General features: G+C 40.5%; 1 protein-coding gene across 1 annotated transcript in view; it reads left to right on the forward strand.

Moving 5' to 3' along the window:
• FAT3 (FAT atypical cadherin 3) overlaps nucleotides 1–21324 on the forward strand; it is a 643096-nt gene that overhangs the window by 600400 nt on the left and 21372 nt on the right. The window contains 2 exon segments of the mRNA XM_042457261.1: nucleotides 1474–1631; nucleotides 16200–16668. Coding sequence (XP_042313195.1) covers nucleotides 1474–1631; nucleotides 16200–16668 — 627 coding nt within the window.

The following is a 21324-nucleotide window of genomic DNA, read 5'->3' on the forward strand; positions in this document are numbered from 1 at the left end:
TAGTTATTTATGGGGCTAAACAGAGAGGCAAAAAGAAGTGCTTTCAAGCTGACTTCAAGGTGTGGCGTTTAGATAATACATTCATTGAAGCCAGCAGGAAAGTGCCCTGTAGGCGCCTTATGGAGATAAAAGCCATTTCAAAAAGAAGCAGCGTTTTTCCACTTCTTTCTGGCTTGAAACCATATCATGTGGTCATGACATGAGCACTCCAGCTGCCTTGGGAACCGGCGGTGCGGTTGATGGGGTTTAAATGTGGCTTTAGAAAAGGCAGCTTCAAGCCACCTTTTCCTGCCCATCTGTTTTGCCCCTATATCAGCCAGTAAAAAGGCAAAAGAGAATACTTTAGCTAGCTTCAGAACTGGGCTGCAAAGTAAGAATTCCCTCAATTCCAGCATTGTATTTATTTTATTTCTAGCTTTGCAGAGAGTGAAACCATGATAACTCTTCACAGCACTCTGAGGGGCTGCCCACATGGGTCCAAAGTCCCATGCTCCCCCTGGTCTTGCGTTGTCCTTTTCAAAGGATGCAAGCCAGTACTAATAGGTTGCAGTTGGGCAGACCAGATATTGATTCAATGGTCTTGGTCCAATCCATTTGAAAGAAACCTTAGTGCAGGTCAAAATGACCCTGTTTGATGCTGAGTTTGTCCCCAAAATCGGTGGCAACATCCAGCAAACTGGATAGTTTTGTACATCCCTTAGTTTCCTCTGCTGTCATCTCTACTGAGAAGAGCTGCATCACAGCATCTGGCGTGGAAAAGGGGCACCTAGCCAGGTAGGCAGGCACCCCATTTCCATGTCAGAGACCACGACAAGAGTTTTCTTACTGGAAGCTATCCTGACCTATTTGTTCAGCCCCTTATATTTGCTGCGTTCACAGTGCTCCGATAATTTTGTCTGCCTCTTGTCTTTGGATGCCTAAACTCTATTCCTGAATGCTCAACTGAACTATTAAATTATTGCAATGCTGGAAATTTGAGGACTGAAAGAAAATTTCAAGGGGGGTAGAAGTTTTTTGGGGGGACATTGCCTTCCTTTACCTCTGCTCCCCAGAATGACACCTCTGCTGCTGGTCTATATTTGGGTTGGTGGGCCGCATATTGTATAGACACAGTCTCTTGTATGCAGAACTGATAACTAATGAATAAAAAAGTTTTTTGTTATCAGGTTTGCTTACTACAAGTAATTCAGTCTCATTTTATGCATAGTAATAATTGCTATCAAGGAAAAACATTGCTCCCCCCTCCCATTAGTGAATTAATTTCCCATAGGGTAAAGAGCACATACAACCAAGACATGGTTTTAATAAGTTGATGATGTGCTTGGTTTTTTTAAAGAGTCTTCCATATCATCTTTGTTAACCATTCATCTTCCTTAATTAACTTTTTTTTTTTTTTTTTGGCAAGCAGCAGGATAATCTCCTGCCTTTTAGTTCAGAATGAAAATATGTCTGTTCTCCAAATGGTTATTTCAGGACACACTTCCCTTAGCTTTGCTGGGAATAGTTACATCAAATACCGGGTTTCTGAAAATAGCAAGAAGGAAGAATTCAAGCTGGCTCTGCGTCTGCGGACTCTGCAAAGCAATGGGATTATAATGTACACCAGAGCAAATCCCTGTATAATTCTGAAGGTAATTAAAATAAGTTATCTTTTCCCGCAGTTATTTTTCTTGATTATATGCTTCCCTCTCTTTGGGGTCTTGCTATCGGGAATGCTATTCCCATTTTAGCTGTGGATGCAGAAACGCCAGGTTTGTTGATTTTTTTTTTTTTTAGGGCAATGAGGAAAGAAGCCGCAACTTCAGCAACAATGAAGAAACTGTCTCATTGTTCCTGATTGACATACTTTTGTTGAAATAAAAATAGCAATAGCAAAACTTAGCAAACTTTACTGTGTACTGCACAAGCAATACCAATAAAATGGCTGCTGTAGGGAGGTCTAATAACCTGCTGGATATAATTTAGTAAGCCATCTTTAGTTGGCATTCAGTATTGCAGGGACAGATTTGTAACCCAGAATTACAGATTCATGACTATTCTGCATTTAGTAAAGCCATGTAGTCTTAACTGTTTGTTTGTTGTTAAGTCACTCCTGACTAGAAGCAACCCTCCAAGTCCCCCTGTGCTCCACTGTTCTGCTTAAGTCCTGCAAATTAAAACCCATGGCCTCCCTGATTGAGTCTATCCATCTGGCATGCGGTTTTCCTCTCTTTCTGCTACCTTCCAGTTTTTCTAGCATTATTGTCTTTTCTAGTGAGTCATGCCTTCTCATAATATGGCCAAGTATGACAGTCTCAGTTTCATCATCTTGGCTTCCACTACATAAATAGCACCCAGCCCACTTTTAAGAGACGGCAACCAGATCAGATGAAGGAGGCCTGTTTGGCTTCCAATCAAGGCATAAGGAGGATGGCATTTCCACCACCCTCTCCCACCAGCAAGTGAACTGCACCAATTAGAATCAAGACCCCTGTTACCATTCTTTTTTCTCAAAAATGGAGGAGGATGGAAACATCACCCTCCTTGTGGCCTGATCAGCAACTGAATGAACCTCTGTGGCCCAATCTGGCTGCTGACTCTTAAATTATTTCATCTGCATTATCGTATATACTGACATATTAATCAACCTCACATATAAATCGAGGGCAGGTTTTAGGGCTAAAATTATGGACTTTGATAAGGGTAAAACTTAGGGTAATGTAACAAAGGATGTAAAAGATGAAGCAATAGAGAACAATACCAAAAAAAAAAATGTACAAAATTCTGGCAAGCATGACTGTGCTTACCCTAAAGATTTGATGGATGAAGAGGTAACTACAGTAAATAGCAGCTGTTTGATGTTTAGGGGAAGTGACCAGCCACAGGCAGGGTAAGAAAATATACATGTGTCAAAAAGATGTGAAGGCAAGTGTTAATGTCTTCCTTAACCATCCTCTTCTCTGAGTAGAGTAGTTAAAGGCGAGAGCTTAGTCCATCCTGGAAGGACCTAAAAGAAGCACTGACTCCCTCTGCTCCTTTGTGGGGAAGTGCCAAAGAGCCACCACTGCTGCTATTTGCCCAGGCAGACATTCAAAAAGGCCAGAGGGAGGACCATGGCAGAGAGAGTAGAGGGAGTCAGTACTTTTTTAGGTTGTCCCAGAATGTAGTAACCTCTTGCCTTTTGCCACTGTACTTAGAGAAGAGGATGATTCCTTTTAGGTAATTAAAGTACAGTACTTACATTAATCCATGGACATGTCAATCCAAATTTGAGGGGGTTGATTTTTTGACTAAAATTTCTAGACTTATGCATGATCTCTTTTTTATTTTTCATATGCTCAGTTTTGAACAATTCAGGACACATGGTAACATTTTAATACAAGTTGTTAAAACCATTTACTAAAATGCACCAGATTAAGAAATACTACCTAGTGAAAGAAATCATGGACATCTTTTGGCTGTTGGAAGTTTGTTCCTGTTTACAGTCCTGGTTGTATCGACTCTGGATGAGACTTACAACAGATTTAGACATTCTTCAGAACACTTAGGACAGTCCCACCTGGCAGATCACTAATTCACAAGCTCCATGGTGTCAAGACATTTCCTGCATATGGTTTCATTCAGTTCAGTTTGCTTTAACCATAGGTCATTAAAAAGCAACATTCAATAAAAAGCAAAGCCAAAACAATAACAGCAGCAGAAAGCATACTCTTGATACCAGCTCCATTGCTCCAGGCATTTTTTTCTTGTTGCCTGACTCACTTCTGCTATCAGGGCCAAGAAAAAGAGAAATGTGCCTGGAGCAACATATTGAGGGTGGAATTTTCAATACCCCCAATCCATTACTCTGTATGAGACCTTTGCCCCTCCATTTTAATGCTCAGGGCCAAAACTGGTTGTAATGACAACAGGTCTTTTTGCTTAAATATATGGAACTATCCCAGTCCCCCCAAAAAAGAACTGAGGTCTGATATTAAGAGTAGTGTGGATGCTAGGGCACTGACTGTAATGCAGGGTGGGCAACTTGAGCAAAGCAGGGACCAATTTCTTCCCCAAAGCCCCGCCATGGGTTGCACCCCTTCACACATACACACATAGAAAGCCCATATACCTCTATTTTCCTCTGTATTCCTTCTCAAAGTAGCCACTAAAAATGACATTGCATCCCTTCCTGTCAATCATTTTTAGAGGGGCTATAGAGACAAATTGAGGTATTTCAGGGAAGTGGGTGACTGTATGGTTGGGTGAGGATATTTTATGTGTTCTCACACATAAGGGGAGATATGTTCTGCACAATTTTTCAAGCAAAAATTCCTGGTTTTCTGAGATTCGTGTGTCAGAAAAATTCAAGGATCATGCCAAAAATTTGCTGAGCACACCAAACAGGAAAGGCAGCCAAAACCCCAGAAGACAGAATCAGGATTCAGGGTGACCATCACAACCTGGAGAACTGTGCTTAGTACTAACTAAATATATTTCAGCAAGGACAAATGTAAGGTACTACATTTAGGCAGGAAAAACCAAATACTCAGGTAAAGCATAAGTGACACCTGTCTTAACAACAATGCATTTTTAAAAATATTAAAATTAAAAATTTGTGGTGGAAGATTTTAAATTTTAGACTAAACCTGAGAGTTGACTCACCATCCCACTGACATGGAAGTCACTTGCAGAAAGTGCTAATAGATGAGGAGGCTGTGAAGCAGTAGAAGGATATGTGTATTAGAAAGCAATGGAGTGAGCTGAGATGGTGAGACACAGCACTCTGAGATACTTTTGAGTAAAGTACAGTAAGCTCAGAAAACCACCAAATGCATTTCAAGAGGAATTCCAAAGCTCCCAGAGATAGAGACAAAACAAAAGCAGAAGCTTCTTCATGACAGAAGACAACTTTATGAAGTAAAAGGCTTTCCTGGCCGGCATCCATAGTTTTTTGTGGATTTCTCGGGATATGGGGCCGTACTCTAGAAGAGTTTATTCCTGCCATTTCACCAGCAGCTGTGGCTGGCATCTTCAAAGAATGCTGAAATGGAAGAGAATGGGATATGTATACTCTTGGTTGAGAGGAGGTGATTTGCATGTTAATCTGAAAATCACCTCATCTCAAGGGAAGCCATAAACACCTGGACAATAACAACAGGAAGTTTACTTTAAGAGTTTCTTCTTTTCTGTTGAAATTGTAACTTTAAGAGTTTACTTTAAGAGTTTCTTAGTTCGTGTTGAAATTATCCAGGTGTTTATGAATTTCTATGGCTTCCCTGTGCATTCTGACCTGAGAGTTGCTGGTTTAAATTAAAGAAAATTTGGCTACCAGTCCTGAAAAGCACCAAAATCAAGACCCAGCAAATGAAAACCACCCAGCAGATGATCATTAAGTAAATGGACACTCTGTAGGCCTTGCTTTCAACAACAGGACAATACACTGATTAACATGCAAATCACCTCCTCTCAACCAACAGTATATATACCCCCACTCTCTTCCATTCCAGCAGTCTCTGAAGAGGGCAGCCACAGCTCCTGGTGAAGCATCAGGAATAATCTCTTCTAGAACATGCCCCCATAGCCTGAAAAATCCACAAAAAACTATGGAAGTCAACTTTCTTGAAATTGGGGGACAAGTTTCAGCATAGTACTCACTGGGAGTATACTTCCTAAGGAAAGTGGCAAGGAGCTTGTCTACACAATTAAAATACTCCTCATTTGAATTGAAGAGGCTGCAATCTAGCTACATGTGATTTGGAGGAATTTGGGCTTTTTGCGGGGGGGGGACACTATAAACTCTACTGAAAAAGGATTCATAGTTTTTCTGGGATATCTGCAAGGATGTATGGCCATCAGTCTGTTTCGCATTGATTCACATGGCAGCTCATTTTCAGGAGGGAGCATTAATAGATGTGAATTTGCACAGGGAAGTGAAGACAATTAAATGTCAGGGCAAATGTGTGAAAATCATCAGCAATGTGCATAATGCACTTATGTGTAAACTAACCCTCCATGAGAATTGGAGACTTCTGGGATTCTTCAATTGCAGATCTGTCTTTATCACCAGAGGTAGCCGTTGGCTCCTTTGTCGGTATGGCGGTGGTTTCAGTCCAGACTTTAAAGAACATATCCAGAGTAGTTCAACAGCCTGGAAAGTTCTTTACAGTACGAACAAAACCCTGGAATAGATTCACTACCTCACTGATATAGAAGCTACCTGCCTCTCCTGCTTGGAAACGTTTAATCTTCATCCTCCTGTATAGGGCCAACAAAGCCTGAGGTGACAGGAATGAGTTAAAATTTCATTGGTATTCTGTCTTTGTCATTGGTGGTTCTTGGCAATGTATATCTATTCTCATATTCAATTCAATTCAAGCTAGAGGGTCGGGAGTCAAATGTTAAGCTAGTCATATGTTAAGCCACTTCCATTGCCTAAACAACAAGAACCCTTGGCTGTGATCCCAGCTATGCCAGGAGCTGAAGGAAGTAATATTTTAATTAAATCTTCCATTTTGCTCAGCTGAATCTGGAATGTAATCTTAATAACTAGATATTCCCTTAGATACATCCATATAGGGTGGGCACCATTTTATATTCCTGGACTATGGCTCCAGATGGGCTTTGCAAGTCTAGGGAGGTCCCAAAAGAACTATTTGATAGTTTTATTGCCAGTTTTGATATGCAGATATGGATAACATCCAAGCACCTTAGCTAGGCTAATATTCCAAAGTGATATATGATGCCCATTCATCTCATTTTGCTTATTTGCTGAAGCACTCAAAGCATAGCAATTTATATCACCATTTAGTGCTTCTATCCTTCCCTCCTGCCTAGAAATTTTAATGAGATTATATGTGGACACACCTTTATGTTTATGTACAATTTGTTTGCATCTTGCTGTTTTGTTTTTGCTGCATATGTCAGCCCTGATAAGCTAGCTTTCTCAAACCCTCTGCCCCTCCTCTGAAATTCCACAGCACCTGATAGACAGAACCACAATGCCTCTCATACTTGAGAGAATATATAAATCGTTCATGACCTGTAGCTGTCCAAATGTCTCCAGTCTCCTATAAAGCTGTCCATATTGACATTCAGTACATTTTATGGTAGCCAATTCTGTTGTTAAGTTGGGCTCTGTATGAAGAGGTAGTGTACTTCTTTTCATTTGTCCTGAATCAACCAATATTCAGCTTCAGTGGATTACCTCATGTCTAGTGTTGTGTATGTGAGAGAAAGAATTCTCCTTTTCTGCTTGCTTTATGCTATGTATAAGTTATATAAATCCATTTCCTTACATTTTTTCTAAGCTACAGTGCCCCCCCCCCCCCACACACACACTTATTTTGGCAGAATTCCACAAGGTTCTGACTTGGAGCCATGTTGTCCAATGCCTCGGGTTACGAAATTAATTCGTTCCGCGGCCGATTTCGTAACCCGAAAAGCCTTCGTAAGCCGAAATGCCATAGGCGCTAATGGGGAAAAAGCCGCGGCTCTGCCGCGGCTCCATTTAAAATAGCGCCGGAGTTTTTTCGTAACCCGAAAAAACTTTCGTAACCCGAAACAATAATTCCCTATGGGATTTTTTCGTATCCCGAAAAATTCGTAACCTGGGTATTTCGTATCCCGAGGTACCACTGTATTATTATTATTATTATTATTATTATTATTATTATTATTTATCTTTTTAAATGACCTGGTTAAACAGAAAAAAGGGCATGCAACATAAAATGTGCAACATAGGGCCTGTACAGACAGGCCAAGATAAAGCTGCTCGGGGTCACTTTGGAGGTATGCACTTTAAATGACACATGCATCTTAAGAGTCCAGAAGCTGCACCAAAGCTGTGCTCCAGTCCTTAGAACTGGAGCGTGGCTTTGGCGTGGCTTCCAGGCTCTTAGGACACATGCATCATTTAAACAGCATACCTCCAAAGTGACCCAAAGCAGCTTTGTTTTGGCCTGTCTGTATGGGCTCATAGCCTCCAACGATACATGTGCAACATAGATTCCAACCATACATGCAGAAAGAAATCCCAGAGGTCAAAGTGGGGTTCAGGAAAGGAAGAGGGACTATGGACCAAATTGCAAACATATGGTGTGGCTAATGGGGCGCACCAGGGAATTGCAAAAGAAAACCAGCACATGCTTTATAGACTACAGCAAAGATTTGGACTGCACAGAGCATAAAAAACTGTGGAACACCATTAAAGACATGGGAGTGGCAAAAATATCTGATAGTCCTGATGAGGAATCAATAGGGTCAATAGGGTACTGTCAGAACACAGACAAACAGAGTGGTTCCCAGGATCATAGAATCATAGAGTTGGAAGAGACCGCACAGGCCATCCAGTCCAACCCCCTGCCATGCAGGAAATCCAATCAAAGCATCCCCAATAGATGGCCATCCAGCCTCTGCTTAAAGACCTCCAAGGAAGGAGACTCCACTACACTCCGAGGGAGTGTGTTCCACTGTCGAACAGCCCTTACTGTCAGGAAGTTCTTGCTAATGTTGAGGTGGAATCTCAAAATTGCATTGGCCTTTTTAGCTACTGCATTGCACTGTTGACTCATGTTCAACCTGTGGTCCACTTGGACTCCCAGATCCCTTTCACATGTAGTTTCATTCAGCCAGGTCTCCCCCATCCTATATCTGTGCATTTCATTTTTCTGCCCTAAGTGCAGTACCTTACATTTCTCCGTGTTGAATTTCATTTTGTTAGCTTTGGCCCAGCTTTCTAGTCTATTCAGATCATTTTGAATGTTGATCCTGTCCTCTGGAGTATTAGCTAGTCCTCCTAATTTGGTGTCATCTGCAAATTTGATAAGTATGCTCCCAATTCTGTCATCCAAGTCATTGATAAAGATGCGGAATAACACTGGGCCCAGGACAGAGCCCTGTGGGACCCCACTAGTCACTTCTCTCCAGGCTGAAAAAGAGCCATTGTTGAGCAACATTTGAGTTCAGCCGGTCAACCAGTTACAAATCCATGTAACAGTTACTTTGTCTAGCCCACATTTTACAGTGGTACCCCGGGATACGAATTACCCAGCTTACGAATTTTTCGGGATACGAAAAAATCCCATAGGGATTTATTGTTTCGGCTTACGAAGGTTTTTTCGGGTTACGAAAAAACCTCGGCGCTATTTTCAATGGAGCCGCGGCAGAGCCGCGGCTTTTTTTCCATTAGCGCCTATGGCAATTCAGGTTACGAAGGTTTTTCGGGTTACGAAATTAGCCGCGGAACGAATTAATTTCGTAACCCGAGGTACCACTGTACAAGCTTGTTTGCAAGAATGCCATGGGAAACCTTGTCAAAGGCCTTACTGAAATCAAGATATACTATTTCCACAGCATTCTCTTCATCTACCAAGCTGGTAATTTTATCAAAGAAAGAGATTAGATTTGTCTGGCATGACTTGTTTCTCTGAAACCCATGTTGACTTTTTGTGATTATGGCATTGCCTTCTAGATGTTCACAGACTCTCTGTTTAATGATCTGCTCCAGAATCCTTCCTAGTACTGATGTCAGACTAACTGGACGATAATTGTTGGGATCCTCTTTTTCCCCCTTTTTGAAGATGGGGACAACGTTTGCCCTCCTCCAGTCTGCTGGGATCTCTCCTGTTCTCCAGGAGTTTTCAAAGATTATTGCCAATGGCTCCGATATTACATTTGCCAGTTCTTTTAGTACCCTTAGATGTAGTTCATCTGGTCCTGGAGACTTAAATTCATTTAGATTAACAAGGTATTCCTGTACTATCTCTTCACTTATTCTGTGCTGAAATTCCCCTATTCTGTCCTCTGCTCCATTATCCTCAGGTTGAGCACTCTTTTCCTTTTCTGAGAAGACTGAGGCAAAGAAGGTGTTGAGTAATTCTGCCTTTTCTCTGTCTTCTGTTAACATTTTACCATCTTCTCCACGCAATGGCCCTACTATTTCCTTCTTCCTTTTGCTGCGGACATATCAAAAAAAGCCCTTTTTATTGTTCTTAACCTCCCTAGCAAGCCTGAGTTCATTCTGCGCTTTAGCTTTTCTGACTTTACCCCTACACATGCCTGCTATTTCTTTGCATTCCTTTTTTGTGATTTCCCCTTTTTCCATTTCTTATACATGTTCCATTTCAAACTCAGCTCGGTTGAAAGTTCCTTAGCCATCCATCCTGGTTTCTTGAGACACCTCCTATTTTTCTTTCTCACTGCAACTGTTTGAGATTGTGCCTTCAGTATCTCTCTTTTGAGAAACTCCCATCCGTCCTGAACTCCCTTCCCTTTCAGTATTTCTGACCACGAGATCACCCTCAATACTTCTCTAAGTTTACTGAAATCTGCATCCTTTCAGCCTAACTATTCAATGTACAGTATATGTAGAACATATTGTAAGAAAAGCAGGCTTTGACACAGAAAAAGGAGGAGTGCTAATCCAAACCATTGCAGCACACTGGCTCTTGATGATATGATAGTTGTCTTTGAACATCAAAGAGTTGTCATTTGAAAGATGGAATGAGTTTGTTTCCTGGATTCAATGTATAAAAAAGACAAAATATTAGTGAGACCTTCCTGATTGTAAGAGCTGTTGGACAGTGGAATAGATTGCTATGGAAGATGATGGAACTGCCCTCTGGAGGTTTTTAAAAGAGGTTTTTAAAAGAGGTTGGATGGGTTTCTGTTCAGTATTTAACTGTGGGTACATCAGGTGTGGATTCCTACACAGGCACAAGATTAGACAAGATGGGCTTTGGTATCCTTTCCAACTCCTGAGTCTATGAGTTTTCGTTATTGCTCTTTTCTGTACCTTTCCCATCTTTACAATATCCTTGGTTAAGTATAATGATCAGTATTCCAAGAGCAGTTACAGCATTGGTATACACAAGAGCAGTGTGATATTGGTAAAATATTTATTTATTTATTTATTTATTTATTTATTTATTTATTTATAGAATCCTTTCTAATCATGTCCAGCATGGAATTTGACTTTTTGTTATAGCAGCTGCACTCTAGGTCAACATTTCAATCAAGTTCTCTGCCACAACCCCAACATCTCTTTCTTGGTCACTCACTGGCAGCTCAGATTCCATCAGTCTGGGATTTTCTGCCCCGGTGTGAATCATTTCACACTTGCCACTTATACCAAATTTCCTTTACAATTTTAAAACCAGTTGCCCCAGTTTGGAGAAATACCTTTAATGTTCTTCAACACAAAATCAGCTTAAATAATTTTGCACCAGCAGTAAATCTGGGCTCTGCATTGCTTAGTCTTCTTATCCCCCCCCCCACAACACTCAAATCAAAATAAAAGTTTCATATAGCCAGGCCATGTCAAAATTGGTCATGTACAAACTGTTATTTGACAGGAAGAAATTTAGGAGATTTGCAAGTGAACCCTCACTGGCAAATGGAGCGGGGACTGAATTGCATTGGCTCTGAAGTGATAAGAGCAGATCTGGGGGACATAACTCAACTTGGTTGCAAGCCAATCCATGGTTTGCCCGTCATTGGTTAATAATTCATTTTATGTTGTTTTCAAAATACATGCATCTTGCTTTTGTCCTATATAGCATAGCAATATTACAGTCCGCTCAAGCTGTGCTGTGTAATGCAGTGTTGTAAGCTATATAATATAATAGTGAATGGAAAATATATTCATTAGCAGTATTAAGCTTTCAACTGTAAGGTTTTACAAGGATTCCTTTATTTGGTTATGTTAAGTCAGAAGAAGAAAAAGAAGAGAAGAAAGGCCATTAAGATAAAAGGAAGACAAGATGACATGAGGAAGTATAATTTCTATTTTAACAGTACAGTCTGCCGTGTTATTTCAGATATATATATGTGGCAGAAAACATACATTTGTAAATGCATCTTTGACATTTCATTTAGGTAGACTGAAAAGTGTATTATGAGTGCAGTGATGTGTATATGATGCAACATTCAAGGCAGAATATATTTTCTGGAAGCTGCTTGGTTAGAACAAATGGAGTGGGGGTGCAAAAATAAATAAATCCTGACCACAGGAGCAACCTCTACCATATTTCATAATTTTACTGTTTTAAGTTTTGCATTTATATACTAATTCAGTGCAAAACCCCATCCCTTAAATTTGGGAAATCTCTGTCAGAGAAACATTCATTATTCTACCAATTTGTATGTATCTGTATTGTGTATATTATGTGTATGTGTTATTTTTTTGAAAACCTTGGAAGTGGATTGCAAGATTCTTTTAAAACAAATTCCTCATTACTTTGATAACTCCCATCTTGCCACACTTCATGCAGGGGGGCATGGTAATTTTATATCCTTTCCTGAGCATTCCTATATTTGTCAAATCCTTTCATGCCGGCATGATTTAGAGTACAGAACCCACCTCATAAACCTGAGTGTCCAGGGCAGATCACTGTAAGGAAGGATCTAATTAGGGAAATTTTTAATTAGCTCAGATTGCTGAGAGGGGGCCCTTACGAATACCCCATGAAACCGATTCCCGAATTGTATATGAAGGGACTGAAGTATCCTTAAGAAATAGTACAGAAATGGGTTTCTTCAATTAAAGTCTCATTTTTATTAAAAGAGAAAAATCACACAGCGACAAAGACATATACGCACTCATACAAGGCTCGGGAAATCAAGAGTGGAAATAGGGAATAGTTCAAGGCAGTACTAGGGGCTATACTTACTCCAGTAGGATTCTTCAGGAATCTATTGCAGTGGGATGTGGATGGGACTCTGTCATGGGAGTGAATGACTGGGCCAGGAGCCAGATCAGAGTTCAGAAGTTTCCCCTGGCAATATATACTGGCCCAGGAACCAGATCAGAGTTCAGGAGGACAGAGTTTCCCCCGAAATCCAGAATGGCCCACTGTGAAGAGGTTTCAGAGGGTTCTTATAGGCAAAATCTAGCCTCTGGTAAGGTGCTTAATTGCTTGGCTGAAGCCTGGACAAAGGTGTTTGATTGCTTGGGTGATGTAAACATAGGCTTTGCATTGTTTTGTTGAGGCAAAGTGGTCTGACAACAATCGGGGGAGATGGTAGATGAGTTAAGTTAATCACTGGCTCATCACGTGTGAGACCTAAAACAAAGATTTTACTCTTGGAGGTGATGGTTTTCCCATTTAGCAACTCCCAAACTTCCTGTGGGGAATTTCCAAAGGTGTTGTTTTCCAGGGGTCTTATGAGGATGACTCACCTGCCTACCTGACCCACTGCTTGGAGAATTGTGGCTGCAAGCCTGCTAGGGTCAGTTTTTGGTCATGGTATAGGGTTGCCATAATTCTCTACTAACAACCAGGACAAAATATAGGACAAAATTGAGACCAAAATATAGGACAATTGTAGGATAAAATTTAGCCCAAAATGTAGGACATTTAAGAAAAATAGAGTGCCTTAAATGTCCTACATTTTGGGCTAAATTTTATCCTACAATAGTCCTATATTTTGGTTTCAATTTTGTCCTACATTTTGTCCCGGTTTTTAGTAGAGAATTATGGCAACCCTAGCTCACACATCAAAATTTAATAAATATGTTCTAACATTATATGAAAAGTTGTAACAGAAATTTCAGGAAACTTAAAGATCTAGGCCTGGCATAGCAAAGATTGACAAGAGGACCTAGTAAATTGAAAATCCATAAATTTATTTCCAGTTGTCAACAAAGGAAAACATTGAACTCAGTGGAATTCAAGTTCCAAAAAGCTGAGATCCCGCACAAGACAAAATGGCTCTTTTTATATTATTGAAGACAAAGAAGCTTCTTCAATACACCTGATTGGCTAATTATAATTTAAACATACAGAATTCTTACAATCAGAACAGAAATACATGCATACAGTGGTGCCTCGGGATACGAAATGATCGGGTTACGAAATTTCCGGGATACAAAAAAGTTGGATTGGCAAAAACTGTTTCGGGTTACGAAATATTTTTCGGGTTACGAAATTCATTTCGGCGCGAAATTCAAATGCTGCAAAGTGCAGCTATAGGCTTTCCAGTGCTAACGGAAAAGTGTTTCGGGTTACGAAATTTTCGGGTTACGAAAGGAATGGCGGAACGAATTAATTTCGTAACCCGAGGCACCACTGTATATTAAAACTGCATCATCACTCCTTACCCCCTCCTTTAGGAATTTAGTAGCTTTCCTTCTAACCTTGCTGCTGAACATCAACAATGTATCCTTATCTTAAATTGTGTATATTATGTCTAATTTTGTTGGTGCCAGCTTCTTACGGGTCATGATGCTCTTTTTACTCCTTTGCTCTAATTTTTTCTAAACTCCAAGCCTCTGTTTTAAAAACCTATTTTTCTTTAACCAAAGCGACTCCATGTTTCTATGGCTTTTTATTTCAACAAGGAATTTCCAACACAAAGTGAGTTTCTGACTAGATTGGTCTAAATCAACGGTAGCCTTTAGGGCTGAAGGGTGGGGTATAAATACCATAAATAAATAAACGATTACCAAACTTTGGTCCTCCAGGTGATTTGGACTTCAGCTCCCAAAGCTCCTGTCCAGTGGATACCAATCCAAGGGATACCAAGGGCCCACTGTGTCCACAAGCCAAGAATCCTAGAAGTTGGCATTCAAAACACCTGAAGGACCAAACTTTGGGAACCACTGGTATAAACCAATCCCGGGGCGTTCATGTCTAAAGTCAGCATTTTGAATTTTGCCTAGAAAAAAAAAAACTATTTTATCAAACATTTAGGAGACACAGTACAGTGAGCCCTCCATATTCACAGATTGCAAGCATGCACAGCTTACAAATAAATAAATAAACAAACAAACAACACCCTGATTTTGCCATTTTATAAAAGGGGCACCATTTTACAATACCACTGTATATAATGGGACTTGAACATTTTTGTACTGGGGGGGGGGAGGTTGGTCCTGAAACCAAACTCCAGTCAATACCAAGGGCCCACTGTATATGGTGGTCTGTATTCAGCTTGGTTCACAGACCAGGAAGTGTTTTGAAAACTATATGCCAGGGCAATAGTTAGAGGTGAATTTGCCATTTGTTACATTTCCTGAACTGTTTTTATACACTGCATGTTATTTGTCAGATGACTGATATGATAATTCTAAGCTACAAGAAGTTAGCAATATATACCAGTCTTTACCAGTTAGATGATTCCATAGTTGATTGACTGAGTACCAGTTTTACCCTACAGAAGACACAGGGCCAGCCCTATCTTGAGGCAGAGTGTGGCAACCAGCTTGGAGCCTATTCATACTACACAATTTGTGTGCTATTATTTCACTTTAAATGCTTGATTCCATCCTATGGAACCTTGCATTTTGTAGTTAGGTGAGCATTGCTGCTCTCTAGGCTGAGAATTCTAAATATCCCTCCCTAAACTACAAATCCCAGGATTCCATGGTATAACAGCTAAAGTGAAATGTAACACTATAATTATGAAATGCAAATGGGTGCTTGGGCTAGATACTCTAAGTATCATAAATGAGAGGCAAATACTTTGTTGTTTTGTTTGCTTTCATTGGACATTGGAGACTAATGGAGAAAAGCAAGGAACTATGACGCGAGACACACTGCCCAAAGCAGCATGCCAGCGCCGAAACTAGGGTTCCAGAGCACACAGCAACTTCACACTCTGGAACCCTAGTCCGTATGGGCGGTGTCATCATGGCAGAGTCCTCTCCACATGGGCGCCACCATGATGACATGGATGCTGCACAGCATCTGCACGTAGCTGCACATTGTGTACATCACGAGTGCGCAAATGGCACTCATGACATATGCAATGCACCACACAAAAAGAACCCGGAAGAACTAGGCTCTTTTTACTGCGGAAAGACACCGCGCAGTTTGGCGGCTGTGGCGTGCTTCCACAGTTAAAACGGGCGAGTGCAGAGCACTATTTCAGAGCAGTCTGTACTACCCTTATGAAGCACACGGGGGCACACAAGTCATGTTATGGAGTCATTTGCTGAAAATAAATTGGCATAGAACACAGATTCATAGGTGGCTGGTACTATCTTAAAAGGTATATGTGAACACCCATCGAACAGTGTAAGGCACTAAGTTAATGCTGTGAAGTCATTCCACTTGGCCATAATGATTTCAGTTAAACATAACTGCTATAATCAGTCACCACAGCTCATATCTGCATGCACATGTAGACACACTGGCTGTGTTGTGTTGTAGCTTTCCTGCAAAGTACCAGCACAGACACAAGAGTGTACAGTGCTGCTGTAAGTTTTAACTACATGACAGTTTGCTTTCTCTTTGCAGATTGTAGATGGCAAACTGTGGTTCCAGTTAGACTGCGGAGTTGGCCCAGGCATTCTGGGAATTTCTGGCAGGGCTGTGAATGATGGGAGCTGGCACTCAGTCTTCCTTGAGCTGAATCGGAACTTCACTAGCCTGTCACTCGACGACAGCTACGTGGAACGACGCAAAGCCCCACTGTATTTCCAGACGCTGAACACGGAGAGCTCCGTTTACTTTGGAGCCCAGGTGCAGGTGGATAATGTCCGAAGCCTGACAGACAAGAGGACCACGCAGGTGTTGAGTGGGTTTCAGGGCTGCTTGGATTCTGTCATCCTGAACAACAATGAGCTGCCGCTCCAGAACAAGCGCAGCAGCTTTGCTGAAGTGGTTGGCCTGACTGAACTGAAGCTTGGCTGTGTGTTGTATCCTGATGCCTGTGAGAGGAGCCCTTGCCAGAACGGAGGGACTTGTACCAGCGTGCCATCTGGTGGTGAATATCTTACACTGAATTTTCCATTGAGGGGAGGGAGGAGCTTCCTTTTGCCTTTGGTTTCTCATGATGTTCTTAATTTCTTACCCACTCTCCCCATGGGTTAAAAATTCCCTTTGTGTATTGACACAACTACAAACTGAATATTCTATCCCATTAGAAATTTAGCCTTGTTATATAGGGTCAACTTATAATTATAGGACCAACTTACATTTATAACAATCATTCTTTTGGTAAGTTCCAGGTAAGGTATGAATTCACAATCACCAAATTCTAATACTAGATTGTGAGTTCATGATTCACCTTGATCACTCAAAAAGTAGGATTCAAATAACAACAATCAATGTGAAATCACCTTCAGGATATGTTAAGGACACACCTGAATTTGTGACCAGCCAATAATATCCTACTGCCTTAGTTTGCTTTCTCATGAGTGCAAAGGTTGAGAACATTCTTCCCACAACCTGTGTATTGGTAGCTAAACAAAACACATCTTTTAGGGACACTTATTGTTGTTTTATCCTTTGACACAAACATTAGCTGCATGTAAGAAATGTGTACGAAGTAACCCTATGGACTGAGCTGTGTTGATTTCCTGTTCTTGGTTACATTAAACAAACACATGCATGAGGGCACTGATAGAAAACAGATGATCTGTTTGCAGAGTGCAATGTTTGATGGACAGTCAGCATTAGACAAAGTCCAGTGTCAAATTTGACACATTTGACACATTTGATCATTTCCATATTTTGCAAAGACTCACTTTGGGCAATTTTCCAGCTGCTTTCATCTGCAAGTTAAATGTTGTGAGCCAGGGGAAATAACATGGCAACCATTTCTAGGAATTTGGAAGCAAGAAGTTCCCACAAACAGTTAGGTCAATTTGTCCTTTGGTTGAGTTCATACACTTCCTGTGCAGTCTTAACATTAACTCTTCCTAATTTCTAGTTAGATTTGGTTTTGTGAAGGCCACATCATCAGAACTAAAGGCCCAGAGAGCCAAATGCAAAAGTTTTAATACATTAAAAAGGTAAAGACAGTGGACCTAGAGTTTGATATGCACTATTAGGACACATGTTTATGCTAATTTGTAGCATAATGCACAAATTGAAACCTTTCTGACAAATCTCTTTAAGATAATGTCCCCCTTACTTGCAACTTTGACAGAAATACATATTTCACATTTCCATTGGATGCTAGGGGAATGGACTATGTATGCACATCTCCAAATAATGGGCCCATTTTATTATGAAAAGCATATAAACATCTCGCATCTGAATGGTTTGTCACTCTGTTCTCTGCTCCAAAACTACTTAGGCCTCCATGCATTGCAACCACTATTGGATGGCAAACACCCTGAGGGGATATTTCAGTATGCATGCTCTCTCACTCTCTCGTTAGGAAATCTATTTGCTTTGTGTTTTTTTTCACTGTCTCAGCAGTATATGTAAATAAAGAATTGTTATGGTGCCATAACTCGAAAGCAATGGGCCCTAACTATACATCAGCCGATCTATAAAGCAATCTGCTGTGACATCGTCATGGCCACACTTTGCTTTCTCTTCTTCCCCCCCCCCCCCCCCCTTTCCCAAGGCAAAATAATTTGTTAGCCCAAGTGATTGTCTGTACATAAAACAGCATATATAATTAAACAGAACTGAGCAGAAGGGCTTGTACCATGTACAGATGCCTTCTGATGGCAATACACAATTGAGACTTCGTATGGCAGAGTATTTGCTGGAAGAGATGCTGCCTACAGTCATAACAGAAAATGTCTAAAGGCCTTTTCACACATTGTTCAGCAACTTACAAATCTGGGCTTGTCACAGATGTCAGGGCACACCTGAGAGCAAGCCACAACTAGAATGAACAGAGCATTTTATTTCTAGGCCATGTGCCACATTTCCATGTGTTCACTCGTATGTCCAGTTTGCGCATGAATCTCTGGAGGCTGCTTTAAAAATACACAGAAAAAATTCATTATAACATATATTTTTAAGTATGTATTCTCTTCCAATTTTTTGTTATGTGCCTTCGAGTCAACTCTGATTTATGGCAACCCTTTCTCTTAGTCTGAGAAAATGTGACTTGCCTAAGGCAATCCAATGGGTTTCCAGGGCCAAGCATGGATTCATTTTCTTTCCCCTTATAGTCCTAATCCAACTCTTAATTTACAATACCATGCTGCCTCATTTCAGATACTTAATGTTTTTGTCCATAATCTGTATTATAAAGCATTCAGGAAATCTAAAACCACTGGATAACTAGAATCTGATTTACCTAGCAGTCCTGGACATGAGGATTGGATCATTTTGTGACAAAATTCTCAAAGGTTACATCCTGCAAATGGCCTTAACTATAGCAAATCCTGCCTTCCTAATGGAAATAAGATTTATTTCATTCCTTAAACCCTACCATTAGCTACCCCCACACACACACACACACAACGCAACACACTTCTTGCTGGCACACTGTGAAAAATTCAGTGATGTGAGGAAAAACAAAATGTGCAAGAAATATGTGCCTTGATTTACAGGAGAATCATAATTTAGGGAAATAGCTGGGAGCCTGACTCCTTTTAAAACAAGGTATGCTCTCCCTACATGCCTTGTTTCACATTGCTTGGTTGAAAATGGGTCAAAATGGTGATCAGAAGTGATGCAAACTCATCCCCAGTGTGCTGGGAAGCATCAATGCAACCTATAAAAGGGCCCGCAGGGACAAAGTCGGTCCCCTCCGCACATGGTTGTTCATGCCAAAGTAGATGGGGTTTGATTATAGAATTAAATGGGTTTCAGTCTCAGTTCTCTAGTTAGCTGGCTTAAGTAATGTTGTTTTTCAATAGCAAAGATATAGGAATCAACTGAATCATCATCCTTTTGCCCTTCCTGTGTAGGACTCTATTGTAGCTACATCAGAGCAAGGCATTCTTTGCTGTGTAGCAACTGTGCCTGTCCATAAGACTTGGTTGTCAAAATGTGCAATGTTTCTTGAAACCATAAGGAGAAGATAGGAATTTATACCTTGGCTGCAGTCAGAAGTCTGTTTCCACAGTTTGTTGGCATGCTTCTTTTTTAATGTCTGAAAAAGCCACTGGTAGAAAGGTTAAAAGTCCTATACCAGATCTCTTCACAGATTATCAGATACACACAACCATCCAAATGTAGAAGCAACTGCCCAATTGATTGTTGACAGTATTTGTGGTGTCTCAAGCTGCTCACAGTCTCCATTTGCACATAAAGAGGAAACAGTCTTCTATAGTTCCCATGATTTTGAAAGTCAATATATCATTAAAATGTGCATTCAGTTTAAAATTGGATGCCTTTTGTCTTATATCAACAGCACTAATGAGGGCTGCATGCCAAACTGAATGGCATGCTTGGGATCAAATATGAAAACACAATTCATCTGTTCTACACATCTCTTGTCCCACTCAGTAGAATATATCCACTCAGATACATATGTGTCCTGACAGGACCATGATAACCCTCTCAGCCAACACTTTGAGAATGTCACAGACTGTTCAGACTTTTTGCAGATGGAAGTGGAAGTCTGTCCATCCATTTTTATATCCCTCTCATTCCATCCCTGTTATTTATCAGATCACAAGACTCCCCTCCCCGCATGTCATTCCTGGAAATGTGTGTTCCCTTTTTGTACATATTTTTTTTTTCAAAAAGGAAAAGAAAAACATGTATTTATGTATTTTTCTAATATATACAGCATTGTATACATATTCCCATTGACTAATGTTTGTCTCAATTTTCAGTATTTTCATATTTCAATCATGCACATTTTTTCATATAGATGCCTGGCTTCATGAGCACTTCTTTCTTTTTCCAAGGCAAGATGTACTTCATTCCAGTGCCAGTCTCAGGAAATGAAATTGAACATTTTCTTAGGGAAATGTGAACCCAGTGAATTCTGTCCCACTCCTAGCTGTAGAGAGGAAACTTTGGAGATGAGATGGGACTTCTATTATAGTGAAGCATAGCTAACTTTTCACAGTGTTTCTGCAACTTAAAACCTGTATGGTTTAAAACCAAAGTTATTTCCCAAAGCCCTTTGGCTCTCCTCCCCAAATTTTTCCCCAAAAGGGGGCCAATTTTCAGCCAACTTTTTACCTGAAAACTGGCCAAAATACCCCCGACTGCCTGTAAGTGCAGTAGTTTGCTCCCCCAGAGCCCCAAACCCCTCAAAACGAAACAAAAAATTGACTGAAAATTGATCTAATGAATTCTACATCACTTTCAACACACTGAAAAACATGGGTGAGGCCCACTGGGGTGACCCAAAAGGGAATGGTCCCCACTCTTCCTGCTCCTGCCCATTCTTCGTTTAAAAAATAATGTCTGGAATCCTGTATCAGTTACTATATTGTTTTGTTTTCATAATCAGTCACAATTTTAACACTATTGCCACAATTTTAACTTGACCCCCAAACTACTCCATGGGAAAAGGAGGGCTATTCTGCTGATAATCAGAGCACAGCTGAATGACGTTTTTATCAGGTTTGGAGGAGGGTTCAGGCCAGGACATTTTACTTTGTAATGTACTTAGTTAAGTATAAGCTGATACAGGATTCCAGCCAATACTCCTTGATCTGTTCATATTAAATTTGAATGAACTTCAGCCTTTTGGCTAAACAATCAAAAT

This window comes from Sceloporus undulatus, chromosome 3 (genome assembly GCF_019175285.1).
Source record: "Sceloporus undulatus isolate JIND9_A2432 ecotype Alabama chromosome 3, SceUnd_v1.1, whole genome shotgun sequence".
Classification (NCBI taxonomy): domain Eukaryota; kingdom Metazoa; phylum Chordata; class Lepidosauria; order Squamata; family Phrynosomatidae; genus Sceloporus; species Sceloporus undulatus.